This window comes from Phragmites australis, chromosome 21 (genome assembly GCF_958298935.1).
Source record: "Phragmites australis chromosome 21, lpPhrAust1.1, whole genome shotgun sequence".
NCBI lineage: Eukaryota > Viridiplantae > Streptophyta > Magnoliopsida > Poales > Poaceae > Phragmites > Phragmites australis.
Genome location: NC_084941.1, coordinates 9,290,372 through 9,305,559, shown reverse-complemented (window position 1 = coordinate 9,305,559; position 15,188 = coordinate 9,290,372). Strand labels below are relative to the sequence as shown.

General features: G+C 45.7%; 1 protein-coding gene across 1 annotated transcript; it reads right to left on the bottom strand.

The window, feature by feature from the left end:
- Positions 1-474: 474 nt before the first annotated feature.
- LOC133903702 (uncharacterized) lies at positions 475-2,326 on the bottom strand. The gene has a single exon (XM_062345142.1). The coding sequence runs from the start codon at positions 2,025-2,027 to the stop codon at positions 555-557; it is 1,473 nt and encodes a 490-aa protein (XP_062201126.1). The 5' UTR covers positions 2,028-2,326; the 3' UTR covers positions 475-554.
- Positions 2,327-15,188: the final 12,862 nt, after the last annotated feature.

Below are 15,188 nucleotides of genomic sequence, written 5' to 3'. Positions count from 1 at the left end.
AATGGAACCTCCTCATCAGATTCATCACCATCATCAATATAAGTGTCAGATTTTCTCTCATCAGAATTTCTTTGCCATCAACTTTCACATAAACTCTCACATCCACATTCCCCTTGCCATCCTGTAGTGCTATCTGTGACATATGACAATAAGACTTTCCTGGGTTACACTTCATTGTCTCTTGTGGCGCCATGTAAGGGGTTTCCTGTGTGAAGAGCCAATGGTTAGCACCAGCACAAACACCAGTCATGAGAAACTGTATCCAATCTCTACTGCCACGAGGATTAATTAATTCCTCCCATTCATCTGATTGTTGCAGCAGCTCATCCATTCTTAAAAATGCATTCTGCATTGCATTCTTAGTTGCATCCCCTCTTGTTGGATGTTCCTTTGATGGCAGCGGCAGTTGGAACTCATAGGATGAAGCATGGTAACCCATATCCGAGTGGCAACACAGGCTGTAGACATGAAAAATGAACTGCACAGTAGTAAGCATCACTGCTCCAGAAGCACTCCCCTCGCAGATTAGGAGGCTTCCTGGACTTCTCCTCATTTCAGCACTTGCGCAGAAGGTAAAGCAATTCATAACTATCATGCATCAAATAGCCTTTGTATTGTGAATTCCATGCGTGTATACTTTCCAAGAGTTTCCAGGGGTTAAGGCCCATTACTACTTCATTCTTGGTTCCTGCCTCCACAAATAGCTCCTTCAGTGCCATACCAATGGACTCAGTCGAAGCATCGGGTCCTGGCATCCTTAGCTGCAACTTAACAAGCACAATGAGGCACTGCACCATTGCATTCAGTATTTGCTCATCATTATCTGCTCCAGACGCATGAGCATGAACAGCTGCTGGTCTACCTTTCTTACCAAAACCATATTGGTGCTGGATTGTAAGGAGCACTTTCTCTGCCTTTTTCATGGTTTTGACAGCTCTGACAAGTGCCTGATAGAAATACCCATCTTTAACAATAAACTCAACTCCCTCAAGCTTAGATACAATTGTACCATCCTCAAGCTGAGCTTCATTTTTCACAAGGACTTCATCGCGATCCTTTGTGCTCTCCCGTTTCTCTCCCCCCTTCAGTACCTTCTTGAATATGCCACCGTACTTGCAAATATCTTTGACACTATTCCAAGAAAGCAGCTCAACTTCAAACTGCAGAGTTGCATTGGGTGAAATAGTTGGAGGTGAACCCGATTCATCATAAGCCAGTTCAAGAGGAATAGTGAAAATAGCAATTTCCCTCTTCATGTTCTTGATTCCTTGATCCCAACCCTTTAACACTTGGCCTTGTCCTAGGTTGAAATGGCAGGGTGTTCCACGATCACGGATTGAATCAAACTTTGTTTCATCCAGGAGCGTATCAGTGTAATGCACTTGTAATCCAGACGACAGGTAGTGACTGATCGACGCTAGATAGCAGCAGCCCTCATCTGCGAGCCCAGGAACCTCGCGCGTGACCTCGCTGTCTCCGGGATTAAAGGAAGCAGATCGGCTGTTGATGAGGACAAGCAGCTCCGGGCAGTCATCATTGAGGCAAACCGTCGAGCGACTGGTGGGTGTCGGCTCGCAGAAGTCAGTGGCCGCTGCAGAGAATGGACTCGGCGCGGGAGAAGCGTCCTTGAGCCCATCGCGGATGATGGTGAGCACGCCGTTCTCCATGGGCGCCCAGATCTGCTGCGTCTTCGCGTTCTCGTGCCAGGGTGACCAGCTGCTGCACTCCACGCGGTGCCCGGTGTCCGTCTTCTCCTGCTCCTTGTTGCGCTTGCCACAGGTCTGGAGGATGTTGCCGTCCTTCACCTTCTCCTCCTCCTCCTTCAGCCCCGGCACATCCGCCTTGAACATGTGCGCTTTGGGGATTTCCTTACAATCGATGCGCGCACCAGCGAAGGGCTTGGAGGGACCGAACTCGGCACGGCCCTCTACGAGCCCGGGCATCTCAACGTCGGCGAGCTCGTCCTCTCCCCGGCCGAGGATGTAGGGGTGCTTGTCGGTGTCGTCAGGCTTGGGGCGGATGCTCATCGGCGAGGTGAGTGCAGGCGCGACGTCAGTGGATGTGATGGTGTACCGATCTGGACGCTGAGGTAACTGTAGAGGAGGACACGGTGGTGTTGGTGGACGCGGTTGAAGATGCGGCCGAGAATGCGGTAGTGGTGGTAGACGCAGGCGACGGCGGTGAGGTTGCAGGCGCGGTGTACCCAGCCGGATCTGAAGCCGACGACATTTGCGCGTGCGTTGAGGAAGCCCGTGAACGCCTCGCGGCCTCCCGAGAGCGCACCGGCGCCAGATACGTATCGAGGGTAGCTGTCATCGCCGCCAGCTTCTCGGACATCTCCTCAGATAGCTTCTGTGCGTCCATCTTCGCGTCACGACCGAGTATCGACGGGCTCTAATACCAATTGTCAAACCTGCAGGACAATCCGACGAGCAATCGAACAAGAACGAGGGAATCCAAGCGAATTTGAGAGACAATTGGGGGAGGAAGAACTGCTACAGTAGATAGCTAATAATCAACTGGACTCACCAATTATCCAACTCTATTACAACTGTAAAACAGTAATTAGCCGACTAAATCAGGAAAATAAAGTAAACTTCGGCTAAACAGGGTTAACTATGCTAATCCGATCATAAACGCGACAACAGCTGGCGCTTGTGTACAACCCCCTCCCGTCAGTCTTCAAGGTGAGCACAGCAGGTCATGACATGGAGCAGTTCACCGTCGCCATCCGTTATGGTGGGTCCTCGCTTTGAGCCTTTCTTTTTATCTCCTTATTCTTCCTTCCTTTGTTGCAGGCTATTCACCGCCGGTGATGCCGCGAGCCTGTGGGTTCGTTAGGGACGCTGTGCGAGTTGAGGTCTTGGTGTGGTGCTTCTGTTGCTCGCTGTAGGGCGGCTGATGAGGGAGCTCGAGGTCGCCCGATGTTGTCGCCATGTTCCTGACGTCTGATGCCCAATAGATCACAATTCGTCGAGGCCTTCCATTGTCGCTTGCCGCCGCCAGTCGATGATGAAGGAGACTGAGGCCTGGCTAACGCAGTCGACGCCACCAATTAGTCTGTTGTGCTCTCTCTCTCTCTCTCACTCTCTCTCTCTCTCTCTCTATTTGTGCCTAGTCACCGTTGGCTCCCTTTGTTTGCGCCCGGCCGCCATTGTTCTCTTTCTGGTCGTGCTAATTGCCGCTACGTTGTGGGATGTTTGCTGGTGTGGCGCGCTGATGGTTGGCTGGCGTCTATGCCACGCGTGTTGATCCGAGCTCGATCGCCGCCGTGTATGTTGTTCTAGACGTATTGGTCGTGTGTTGGTCTGGACATGCTGGTCATGCAGCGATCTGCACGCCCCTTTTTGGCTGCGGCTGTGGGCTTTATTGTCGATGCAACGCGGTTGGTGCCCTGTGTTTCCACCGTTGAAGGGTCCGGATGCATCTGGGCATCGCTTCGTGTTGACGGTAATGCCAAGAGGGTGCCTGCTGAGGTCTTCTCCTTTCTGTTGATGGGTGCATTTGTGTTCTTGATGTGTTTTGTCGCCAATGTGAGGTGCTCTAGCTGATGTACCCTGTTGTCGGTTGCTCTCGCTGCCAGTTTTGGGATGAGCTTCCGCCGATAGCAGGTTGATGTGTGTGCTGATATGGTGTTGTTGCTGGTTGATGTGCCCCTTGCTGCTCTGTCGCCAGCCTTGATGATGTTCGGTGATATCCTCCCTGTTGCGATGAGATTGCACCCAACTCCATCATTGTTGCCTGCTGCCTATTGATGCCTCAGTATTGTGGCCAACTCGATGATGCTCTTGATGAGCTGCCTGTAAATCCACCTCGGCTGCTGTTTGATGGTGAAAAGGCTGCCGATTGTTGCCTTGGTGCTTATGAGCTATGGTCATGATGTTCAAACCAGGGTGTTGTTGCCTATTGCTTAAAGGTTTAGGCTTGATGATTGCCGGCCGATGATGTGCATTGAGGCCCCGCGATATGGTTGCCTTGTCAATTGGATGTTGCTTCCTGATCTCAGTGAGATGTTGCCTATTGCCTCGGATTGACTATCGATGAAGTTTATACTAAGGTCAAGGTGGTTAGTGAGTTAAGCACAACGTTGAGCTCCCAATCATAGCCCAGCTACTGCACTAGTTGAAGCTATGTATCGTGTCGTGATCCTAATCTACCTCTATTGCCTTTTACTTTGTTGAGGCCGATGATGCTCTGGGTTGCCTACGGTTGATGATGCAATACTGAGATCAATCTTTTACTTTGTTCACTAATGTTATCATTGTTACTATTATATAGCTCATGTTTATGGTTTATAGCCTTGCAGACCTCGAGAAGTGGACCATCACGCAACCTACTCGGAGGTTGTCTGTTGAGACAAACATAATTAACCGGAGAGCTTCACGAAACCCGAGGAACCAAGCAGACACAATCGCCGGATTATCGAGCTAGTCAAATAGATGTATGTGTGGAGTGACATGGTGTAGCGAGAGAAACCTTGTACTTTATGATTTTGATAATGAATAGATAAATAGCAATGCTTCCGTTATATCATTCTCCCTTTACTTGTATACTATATGTATACTGGCACGCTCCGGATATATTATTTTCAAATTACATGCTATTCGATGCAAGTTTCTCATTTGTGAAACAGTGATGTGTGTGTGTGTTTTTTCCTTTCTTTGTCAGCTTGATGATGGCCATTTCCTTGCTCTGTTTTCCTTTCGAGGGAAGGTCGCTGCCTCCATTGCGAGTATACCAGGACCAAAATTGTTTGGGGATATGGCTCTTGGAGAACATTCGCTGAGGAACAAACACTAATTGGATTTGGGGAGCTAATGACTGTTTTTGCGGATCCAGTGGGTGCCGAGGATTTCATCTATTTTGATCTTGCATGGGAGGCTGATTGTGCAGTCAGGAAAGATAACTCCACAAGCGGGTGTGGATAGTTATCTCGTCTGTTCATCTTTTTCACCTGTTTATTCATCCGTTTTCTCATCTAACTATGATTTTTTTACATATCTCTCTAACATAAATCTCAATACAAATGAACTGTTTTGATAGCTCATGCTTGTACAAAGGCTAGTGGAAGTTCAGTCCATCAATGAGATTGCTAGGTGGGAAGAGGAAGATCAATATTCAGATTGGGAACGGCTGGACGCGCTAATGGGTAACACACGCTGGATCCTCGCGTTGTTATGTTGACACGCCCATCAGGCCATCACAGGTGAGGTGCCATTCGGACCTCTACCTCTACGAGATGTACGCTTGCCCCCAGGCCAGGATGCTCGCAAGCCTCGGGGACCATTAGGACCATATCGCCCTCAAGGGCAGCTGCACCGTGGGTGACTCGTCTCTTCCTGAGATTTTTCAGTGCTCTCCTCCGAATACGTAATGGCAGCAGAAAACGCAGCGTGAGCTCCTGCTTGACCAGTTGGTCGATGTAGCCGCCAAGGTCAGTGTAGGCCTCTCCTTGACTCCATCCAATTAGAATGTCATCAGACTCATCACATCGCGAGACTGCCGCACAAGCGTAGCATCCATGTAATCGTCGACGTGAAGATCACATCACACACTTCCATTTGAAACATATTTTCCACGTGACCGTTTAAGGCAGTCCAAAAAGATGGGAGTGCCCCAAAAGCACTAGTTCAATCCATACCAGACAGATCTCCAACAAGAATTTTCGAAGGCGTGACCACAAGAACACATTGCGGATGTCTAAAGCCAAACCACGTAACGCTTCCCACACGATCCTACGACTGAGCCTCTTCTTCGATACCGCAGGTGTAAGTCCTCGGATCTTCACGTCATAATAAACCTCCTCCACCCTTCTCAAATCATACTTCATCCCTGCAAAGAGCGATTGGAAGAAAGCAGGTCATATTACACACCATGACAGAATAACGGCCCTAAGCAAATATAGAAACGTACCAAGATACGACAACAGATCAGGCCTTGTTCAAAAGAAACAACTTAACAAGCCAAAAGCCGATAAACTCACCATCAAATTTCTTACGCAAGAAGTCATTACGCAGGTTCAACATCCTAAACGAAGCATGAAGATCAGTCAAGAAGCTCAGAATCTTTCTTGGACAGTCATAGTCTCCAGCTGTGACCCAATTTACTATAAATCTAGGCTGCAAAAAAATCATCGTGAAGTCATTAATTCCGGTCCATGGCTGGTCAGAATTAGTTCTTTCTAAACACCCATCCATGAAAATAACCATAAACAATAAAGCATTCAGCATTCAGTATGAAATGCAGGTGGTATCATACTGTCATGTAAAGTTTTTCAATACGCATGATACAGCCTTGTTCATTCATAACGAAGTACACTACAGTCAACAGAGCAGTCCAGGTTCCAATGTTCGATGTGCAGGAATTCAGCCTAGCCCAAGTTTAAATGTTCGATGGCATTTGACAGTCATATAAAAGTACATAGAAATAAAATAAATAATTATGTCTATCACAACCTATTGGAATTGATCCTGTGAGAGGTGGGTTGTAAGAACACGCACGCGAGCACATACTGAACACTGTCAGCAAGTTTTAATGTTTATTCAAACACCCAAAAGCCTATAGCTGCTAACAGTTTACTACAAGAGTTTTCTCGTTGCCAACAATTTCTATTATTGGATGATCGCTGTCAGCAATTTCTGATGTTTTTTCAAACACCCAAAAACCTATAGCTGTTGACAGCCTTTAATCGGATGAAGCTCATCGTGAGCTTCCATCCAGGAGCGCACGACACACCTTGCTGCCAACAGCTTCTAATGTTTATTCAAACACCTTAAAAAAACCTATAGCAACTGACACCTTCTAACAGGTGAAGCTCATCGAGAGCCTCCATCCGAGTAGAGCTCTTTTGAGCTCTCACTGAGCTCATCCGGAGCTCTTACCACACTCTTACTGAGCTCATCCGGACCTCTCAACTCACGAGCTCACACTGAGGTTACACCTTGGCACACCACTACTCAGGGGATGCTGCCCTATATAGGCTCAGCGGACAGGTACGGTCCTGCTACAGTATGCTAGTTGCTACAGTGCCATCATAATGTTCATAGAGCACTGAGATACTTGTGGTACAGTAACATGTTGTCACTACAGTGCCAAGATACTTTTGCTACATATACACAAGGATTATCCTAATAATCCCCCCTAAGCCTTGTGTGTCAATGTCGCCGGCGAGGTCGATGTCGCTGTAGAGTCTCTTTCGTAGCCGCAGGACTTTGTGCTCTTCTCCGACAATGATGAAACCTGGTGGTTGCGCAACATACACTTTCTCCTCCACTTCACCGTTGAGAAATGTTGATTCCCCATCCATGTGATGGACCGACCATTCCTCTTAGGGAGCTAGCGCCAACAGCAGGCACACGGAGTCCAGCACAGATTTCACATCCAAGTGCGAATACCTCATCGAAGTCCACGTCCAGTTACTGCACATAGCTCTTGGCGATGTAACAACCCAAGTTCTTAAAACCATAGAAATCAAAAACTTTTTCAAAGAAAAATAAAAATATATATATATGCATTTTTTATTGCTTGATTATGTGAGCTAACGTATTTGTATAGGTAGTATATATGCTGCATGTATAATTATACAAGTGTATATACATGAGAGAAATTAGAGAAGAAATAGAAAAGCTTTTGAGCTAAGCCCATCTCCCTTCTCTCCCTGTCTCGGTTTCAACCCAGCTCACCACCATCTTTCCGCTCCTCGCTCTTTCTCTGGGCTGCAACCCACTTCTTTTGCCCGACCCGCCGAGCTCATCCCCTACCTCCAGCCTCTCTCTCCCGTTCTCTCCCGCCGCCGCGCTGCACCACCGAGAAGACCGAGCCGGCCATGAACCAAGGATGAAGCCCGATGCGCATATGATGGAGAGGAGCTTCTAGAAGCTTGCTAGCTCGCGGATAAGCAAAAGTCCTGGACGAGTACGCCTTATCTCCAATCGGAATCGATCTCAAATTGGTGCCTAAGTAGATGCCATCGTCGTTAAAATTGAAGCTGAGCCGCCCTCGAACTCTATCTCCTCCGGGTATAAATAGCACCCTAGACCCCTCCCTTAGAGCATCCCAAACCAAGCGGTCTAGAGCCGCGATTTTGCCGCCGCATCGTTAGAGGAAGCCGCCGCCGTTGATCTCGACCACCATAGCCTGAAAGCCACCACCAAGGAGTTCTCCAGCATCGCAAGGGCGCAAGCAAGCTTCCCGAAGCGATCCCAACTGCCAATTGTCGCCCAGGACTGAGTTTCGATGAGCTCGAAGGAGGTTTGCCACCGTGTGCCATCGCCCGCATCCCTGGAGCTTCGCTAGCGCCGATACATGTCCTAGGTGAGTTCCTTGTGCTTCCCCTACCCTATTCTGCTGCTCACCGGAGTAGATAAGTCACCAGAGCGCTGTTCTGGTGAGATTCCGGTGTGCCGCCACAGAAGCCGTCGTTGTCTCCTCTGTTCAGCCGGAGATGAGAGCCAGTGCACGTGAGCCATTTGATCCGAGACCAAGAGCCGAGATTAAAATCCCCTCATACCCCTTCGGTAGCCAATCATGAAGTGCCACGTGTCAAGTCATAATCCTAGTTAGCTGGATGCCATGTCAGCGTTTTTGCTTATGTGTCAAGACACCTCAACTTGTAGTGCCCAGTCATCGTTGTTTTTCTTTTTAATTGTTTTAATTGCTTTGATGACATCATAATAGATGAATATTGCGCAATAAATAGTTTTCAGTATAAAATAATCTTAAAATAATAATAAATAAGAAATTAATTTCTAAAAATGTTTTATTGGTTTATTTAATTCTGTTTAATAGTTTTAAATAGTTTTATAATTCAAATAAATAGGAAATTAAATAGTTTTATAGTTTGCCATTCCAACAGTTTGCGCCAATGGATCTTGCTAAGGATGCTATGGACCTTACTTACCAACATAGGACACCAAAAGAAGCCGATGTATGAAGGAACAAGGCAAACCAACTGCATAGAATGGTCCATCACCATCTTCGTCTATGGACGCCGCACACACAAGGGAGAGTTCAGAGTAACACGCATGTGCACCACGGAAACAAGGAGGTCTAAATTCGAAAAAGGCATACGAGACGCCGCCCGTCAAGCCCTCTACCGCATGTGTCTGGACTATGGAGCAACAACTAAGGACACACTGTACCGCTACGTCCCCATTCGTGATGACTCAAGCTCGAATACTAGAGTTCAATGCTATTGCAATGAAGAGAATACCACACTCTAGATCCAAGTTCAACTCACTGTTGCCTTGGATCGTCTCCACGAAAGCACCATGTAAGAACTGAAAGAGGTTCGCCATCACCTGGAAGAAGCTGAAGAAGAAAACATGACACTTCGACACCGCTTGCGTGATTTCACTCCTATACCAGTGTCGCCCCTAAGCAAGAGAGCTCGCTTCGACCCTCTCCAGCTCAGGATCAGAGTACCCAGATAGTGACTTGAATGGAGAACCTGCAACCCCACCATGTCTACCAGATAGGGAGTCCCCTGTTAGAATAATAGAGATTGATCAGTAGTGTCATTTAGGTCGTTCCGGAGTTTTTGGTTCTTATGGATCTTATTGCTTGTGAGTGTCAGATGTGAGTTGCAGGATCGCCCTTAGGCGCCCTGTCTACATCCACATCTTAGAAGTAGAGTTTGATGATAGTAAGTAATGAATATAATAAGAGTTTTTTTTAGTAAAATTAGTCTCTACAATATAGACTTCTTCTTAGAATCTTGTGCTTTCCTCTTATCTATGCCCTACTCTGCCAGATGGTCAACACCAGAAGCACCCTCAGAAGTAGTGGCAACCACACGGAAACCCCACTTCCACCACTGCCTCCAATGGCAATGGAGCAGCTTATAGCAATGTAAACCCAGATCTCACAAGGGATGGCCCAAGCAATAACCAATATGCAACAGACTACTCAGAATCAGCCACTACCACAACCCCACCATCACAATTAGTCCAAGTTGGGGAATTCATGAGGATAAGCCACCTACATTCTCTCACACCACTGAGCCACTCAATGCAAATGATTGGCTTAAGACAAGTCAGAAGAAAGTGTTGATCGCGCAATGCAATGATTGTGAGAAGGTACTGTATGCTGCACATCAACTCAACGGTCCTGTTGTCGACTAGTGGGATGCTTTCTACAACACCTATGGGGACCAGGAGTTAGTCACTGGACAGAATTCAAGGAAGATTTTCGTCGCCACCATGTGTCGGTAGGCACTATTGCCCTGATGAAGGAGTTTTGTAACCTGAAGCAAGGGTCAATGTTAGTGAATGAGTATGTTAATAGGTTTACTTAACTCTCAAGGTATGCACTAGAGGATGTAGACACTGATGAGAAAAAACATGAGTGTTTCTTAGATAGATTGGTTTATGGAATGCAAGCTCAGTTAAGCACCCATGATTACCCAGATTTTTAACATTTGGTAAATAAGGCATTGGTATTGGAAAACAAACGTCGTATGCTCAGTCAAGATTGCAAGAGAAGAATGGTCTCACTGAAAGTCCTTGATATCGACTAGAGGGGGGTGAATAGTCATTTCTGAAATTTAAAATTCTGCAGCAGATCAGACAGTGTCCGGAGACTCCGGCTCAATCCGGATACTTCGGGTTCCGGAGTATCTGAGTTCACCCGGATTATCCGGACTATACAGGAACTCGAAATCAAAGTAAGTTTAAGTAAATCTAATGAAGTCTACGAGTTACCATTGTCTCTATAAGATGGATAAGTTCCTTTCAACAATAATCCTGCACTCAAATACAAGCAACCAACAATATTGAGGCAAATCCCCAAATAACAATTTAAACGAGTAAATTGCATAAAATTAAATGGAGACAAGATTTGTTCCTAAAGTTCGGCCACCTCACAAAGAAGTGCATACGTCTCCGTTGAGCAGCTCACAAAGAGCCGGGTCTTTTTCAAACCTATCCTTACCCAAGCGACTACAAAGATCGAGCTAGGGTTCTTACTCAATTCATGGGTAATACAAACTTCCCGTGGCACTCCACAATGATTGGGTGCTCTACGGGTGACCTATTGCCGTCTAGAAGCACAAAGCTTCAAGAGAAAAGAACGCAAATTGTAGCTTGGCAAGAACTCAAAATGCTCAAAGATTTTCTTGTTGCTCTCTTGCTCCAAATCTCACTCCCCAAACATAACTCTCAAATCTTTGCAAAGATCAAGCACTAGACGGGTTTAGGAGGGCTATTGAATGCTCTAGAGAGTGTTTGTTCACTGGTGGTTCAGCAGCAATAAATGAAAGGGGGTGAAGAGATATTTATACCCTTCCCCCCAAAACTAGCTGTTACTGTGCTATTCAGACAGACTCGGAGTATCCGAGTTCACCCGGAGTCTCCGAGTAGCACAGAAACTCACGCACCTAACCTGTCAGAACTAGCCATTACATTGACCCGGAGTATCCGGGTTCACCCGGAGACTCTGGGTAACACTTTGAGAAAAACCGGCTAAAACACTAGTTCGGAGGATGCCCGGAAGATCCGAAAGCATCAGGACCCGGAGACTCCAGACCAACTTGGAGACTCCGGCTAAAACAACCTTGGCTAACCGAGACTCTTTCTCGGAGTCTCACTCATAGACTACAAGACACTAACACACTCTCGGAGTCTCACTCGGAGATTCCGAAACACTTGCACAGTCCAGAGTATCCGGGCTAACCCAGAAACTCCGAGCTCAGAATTAAAGACAAACCGAGAGCTCTTCTCAGAGTCTCGCTCGGAGACTCCAGGCCACCTAACAAAATCCAGAGTTTTCGGACCAACTCAGAGACTCCAGGCTCAAACAACTCTGCCCTTTTTTCCGGTGTTCGTGAGTGATGGTGTCTCTCAAAATTTGGTTTTCACTAAACACTTTGAGCACTGAGACACTACCAAGACTACAAAAAGCATCCCTCTTTATAGTACGACATTCCTAAACTCAAATTCAAAAATTAAAAGGAATTGAACTCTATGAGTTTTTTCATGCCTCTTCTCCTTTCTTTTTGACGGACATTGACTTCTTTTAACCTTTTTCAATGGGACTAAAACCTATTCATAAACTTGATAAACCCATTAGTCCCTTAATCGTTTGACATCAATTAGCTAAAACCCACAAGGGGCCTAGATGCACTTTCAATCTTCCCATTTTTGATGATTGATGACAACCCGATTAAAGCTTATAAAGGATAATAGAATTTAAAGATTTTGAATTTTAAGGTATATGTGTGCATTGTCTTGAAATAAGAAATTGAGATCAAATGCACATATTTAAAGAAATTTTGCGAGAGCTCCCCCTATATCTTAGAATTCGTGGGGGTGCAAAAGTGAGTGAACAAGTATATTCGTGATGCATATGACAAGATATTTCATGAAATAAGAAAGAGAGAAACAAATATTACATCAACCAACTCATGGCATCACACTAGCACAAATATAGTCTTACGAATTTAAAAGGTTCAACTACAAGCATACCACACATAGTTCAATACAATTATTACAAATGTCTCAAATATCCAACGAAAATGATGAAGGATTTAAGAATGAAGATAGACAGGACACAAGGATTTCTCTCCCCCTTTGGCATCAAGCACCAAAAAAGAAAGAGAAGCAAAAGAAAGATTTAGCCGCTGTCCTCTTCAAAATCGTCATCGTCACCATCATCGGATCCATCTTCATTGCCATTGTCTGAAGAGATTGCTTCGGCTTCTTCTATCTCCTCGTCGTCGTCGGTCTCCTCATCATCTTGAGCATGAGAGGGACCCTCAACAACTGTTTGGGCTTCGTCATACCAAGCCCAAGAGTTCTCAAATTCTGGCTCACTAGCTTCTTCTTCATTGATAATTGGAGAGCAAGGTGGATAAATACCAAGATGAGTGTGAATCTCCTTTTGCTTTGCTTCAATTTTTCTTATCCTTACTTTGGTCTCTCAGATTTGAGGAGCATTGTGAGTGCAAACTCGAAATATTGCTTTGAGTGCACTCTTGATAAAAGATTGAGAGACACGAGAGGATGGAACACGCTTGGGAGCCATTCTTTGTGCACTTGGAGCTGCAGGTGGAGGAGAGGGTGGAGGAGATGACCTAGAACTCACAATTCTCATCCGATAAGGTTCGTGCTTCACTTCCTTGAAGAAATTTTTTTTGGTGACCCTTTCAATCATATACATGATGTAAGGCGCATAGGCACAACTTTTGTTGGGTGTATATGAGGTAGTGTGGATTTCCTCCCAAACAAAATCTATCACACTAAAAGGTTCGCCCACATTAGACATCCGAGCTAGAAGGTTTCATGAAATTCCTTGAACATTTGTGGCATCACCTCCTTTGGGATTCAATGTGAGACGAAATAAATTGTTTAAATACTTGTAGTAAGGCTTCATCCCTGCTGTCGTGCCATGTATCACCGTTCCATGATCCAAATACATAAAGTCCATATCATCTGGTGACAATTAATTCTCATTATGGATCTTAGAGTTGTGCAAATCACGAACGTCGAAACCAAATATGTGAGCAAAGGTTTGATAAGTGATTCTATATTTCTCTCCTTCTATCATCCAGAACATGGATTGCTTTTCTTCATGATCATAGGAAAGTGTAGCATAAAATTGTGCAATAACTTCTACACTCCGGTCACACTTCAGACTCATAAAATTCTTGATTTTCTTTTCCTCACACGCTGCAATGACAGCCTTGAAAGTTTGATCATTATTTTGCTCCATGTAATCCCAATCAATCCATTGCATTGGAGTAACATGATTCTTCTTTGTGAGGATCACGCTATCATAGAAGTCAGCGTGAAACTCGTTCCAAAAGTGTGGGTCTGCCACGCTCTTCTCATACTCATAAGGATCTTCATTTATGTCCTTTTTGCACTTGGCAGCCTTCTTCATATAGTCAATCATTCTTCTTGGTATTTCATGCGTTGAGTGAGCTCTGTAAGGCCTATGTAGCTTCAGAGGAGCTAACACTATATTCTCTTCTTCTATCTCTTCCTGCCCGTGGATACTAGAACCGCCATCCATGGCTTTCCCTTTTCCACGACCTACTGTTACAGGGGTTGTTCCCCTTACTCTGAAAGTACCCCTTGCCCTCATAGCTTGTAGCTTAGTCAATCCACGGGGCACATTTTTAGATTGTGCCGGCTCCTCGATCCGAATACCTCTTGATTCAAAACGCTGAGGAGGAGCATCGCTTTGACCTTGAGCTTGAGAGTCACTTTTGTGTTTCTTCCTCCTCTCATAGCCATATCCCTTGTTCCGATCCATCTCAAAAGTCCTGAGGTATACATGAAAGATATATAAGAGAAGGCATAAGGATTGGTTGAGAAAGAATTTGGAATTGAAAGAGTGCTGATAATTCTAACAGACCCAGAGTATCCTTCCGGGTAGCCCGACCCCGGGGCAAGAATTTAGGGATTGAGCGATTCTTCCTCTACATTGCGAAACCCTTTTCTAGGAATTGATTCTAGGGATCATAAGGAACATCTTCACCAAAGGAATTTGATTCTAGACCAAGCTATTGAGAGACCGGGTGAAGAGTACCTTTTAGGGCTATAGGAGCACAGAGAGTCAATCCGGAGGGAGGGTCGGAGATTCCGACCTAGAGACGATGAAGATTCCAAGAAGTTCGCCAAAAATCCTTGGACAAGACTTGAGATCGCTAGAGCTCTCCTCTCATGGTGAAGGGAAGGAAAAAGGAGTGAAAGGATGGAAGGAAGAAGAAAAACGGTCGGGGTCTCTGTATAAACTGGGTAACCCAGAGATTCTGGCCTGACCTGGAGACTTCGGGTGGCATCTAGAGTCCGAACCAAGACCCTTTCCCGGAGGGTGACCCAGACCCTCCCGATTGAGTGACAGAATCCAGATACTCCGGGTGGACCCGAAGACTTCTGGTTCTATCAACTCAACAGAACCAGAAGCTCACAGAACAGTGTCAGATTCCGAATACTCCGGCATAGTCCGGACATTCCGGGATCTGAAGAATTTGCAGATTGAATTAAGAGCTGAGATTCAATGGGGAAAAGATTGTTGGACAAATGAGACATATATTTACCACTTGTGATCAGCCAACAAACAACATCACATAACTATGAACACAAGTAGCAAATTATGATCCAAAGATCAAAGAGTCAAAATTTTCAAATATTGCACACAAGAATTTTTGCAAACCACTATCTATAAAAACTACAAATCTATAACAA

Excerpts from the sequence above, each read along its gene's own strand:
- LOC133903702 (XM_062345142.1), bottom strand. The coding sequence starts at position 2,027 with ATGAGCATCCGCCCCAAGCCTGACGACACCGACAAGCACCCCTACATC.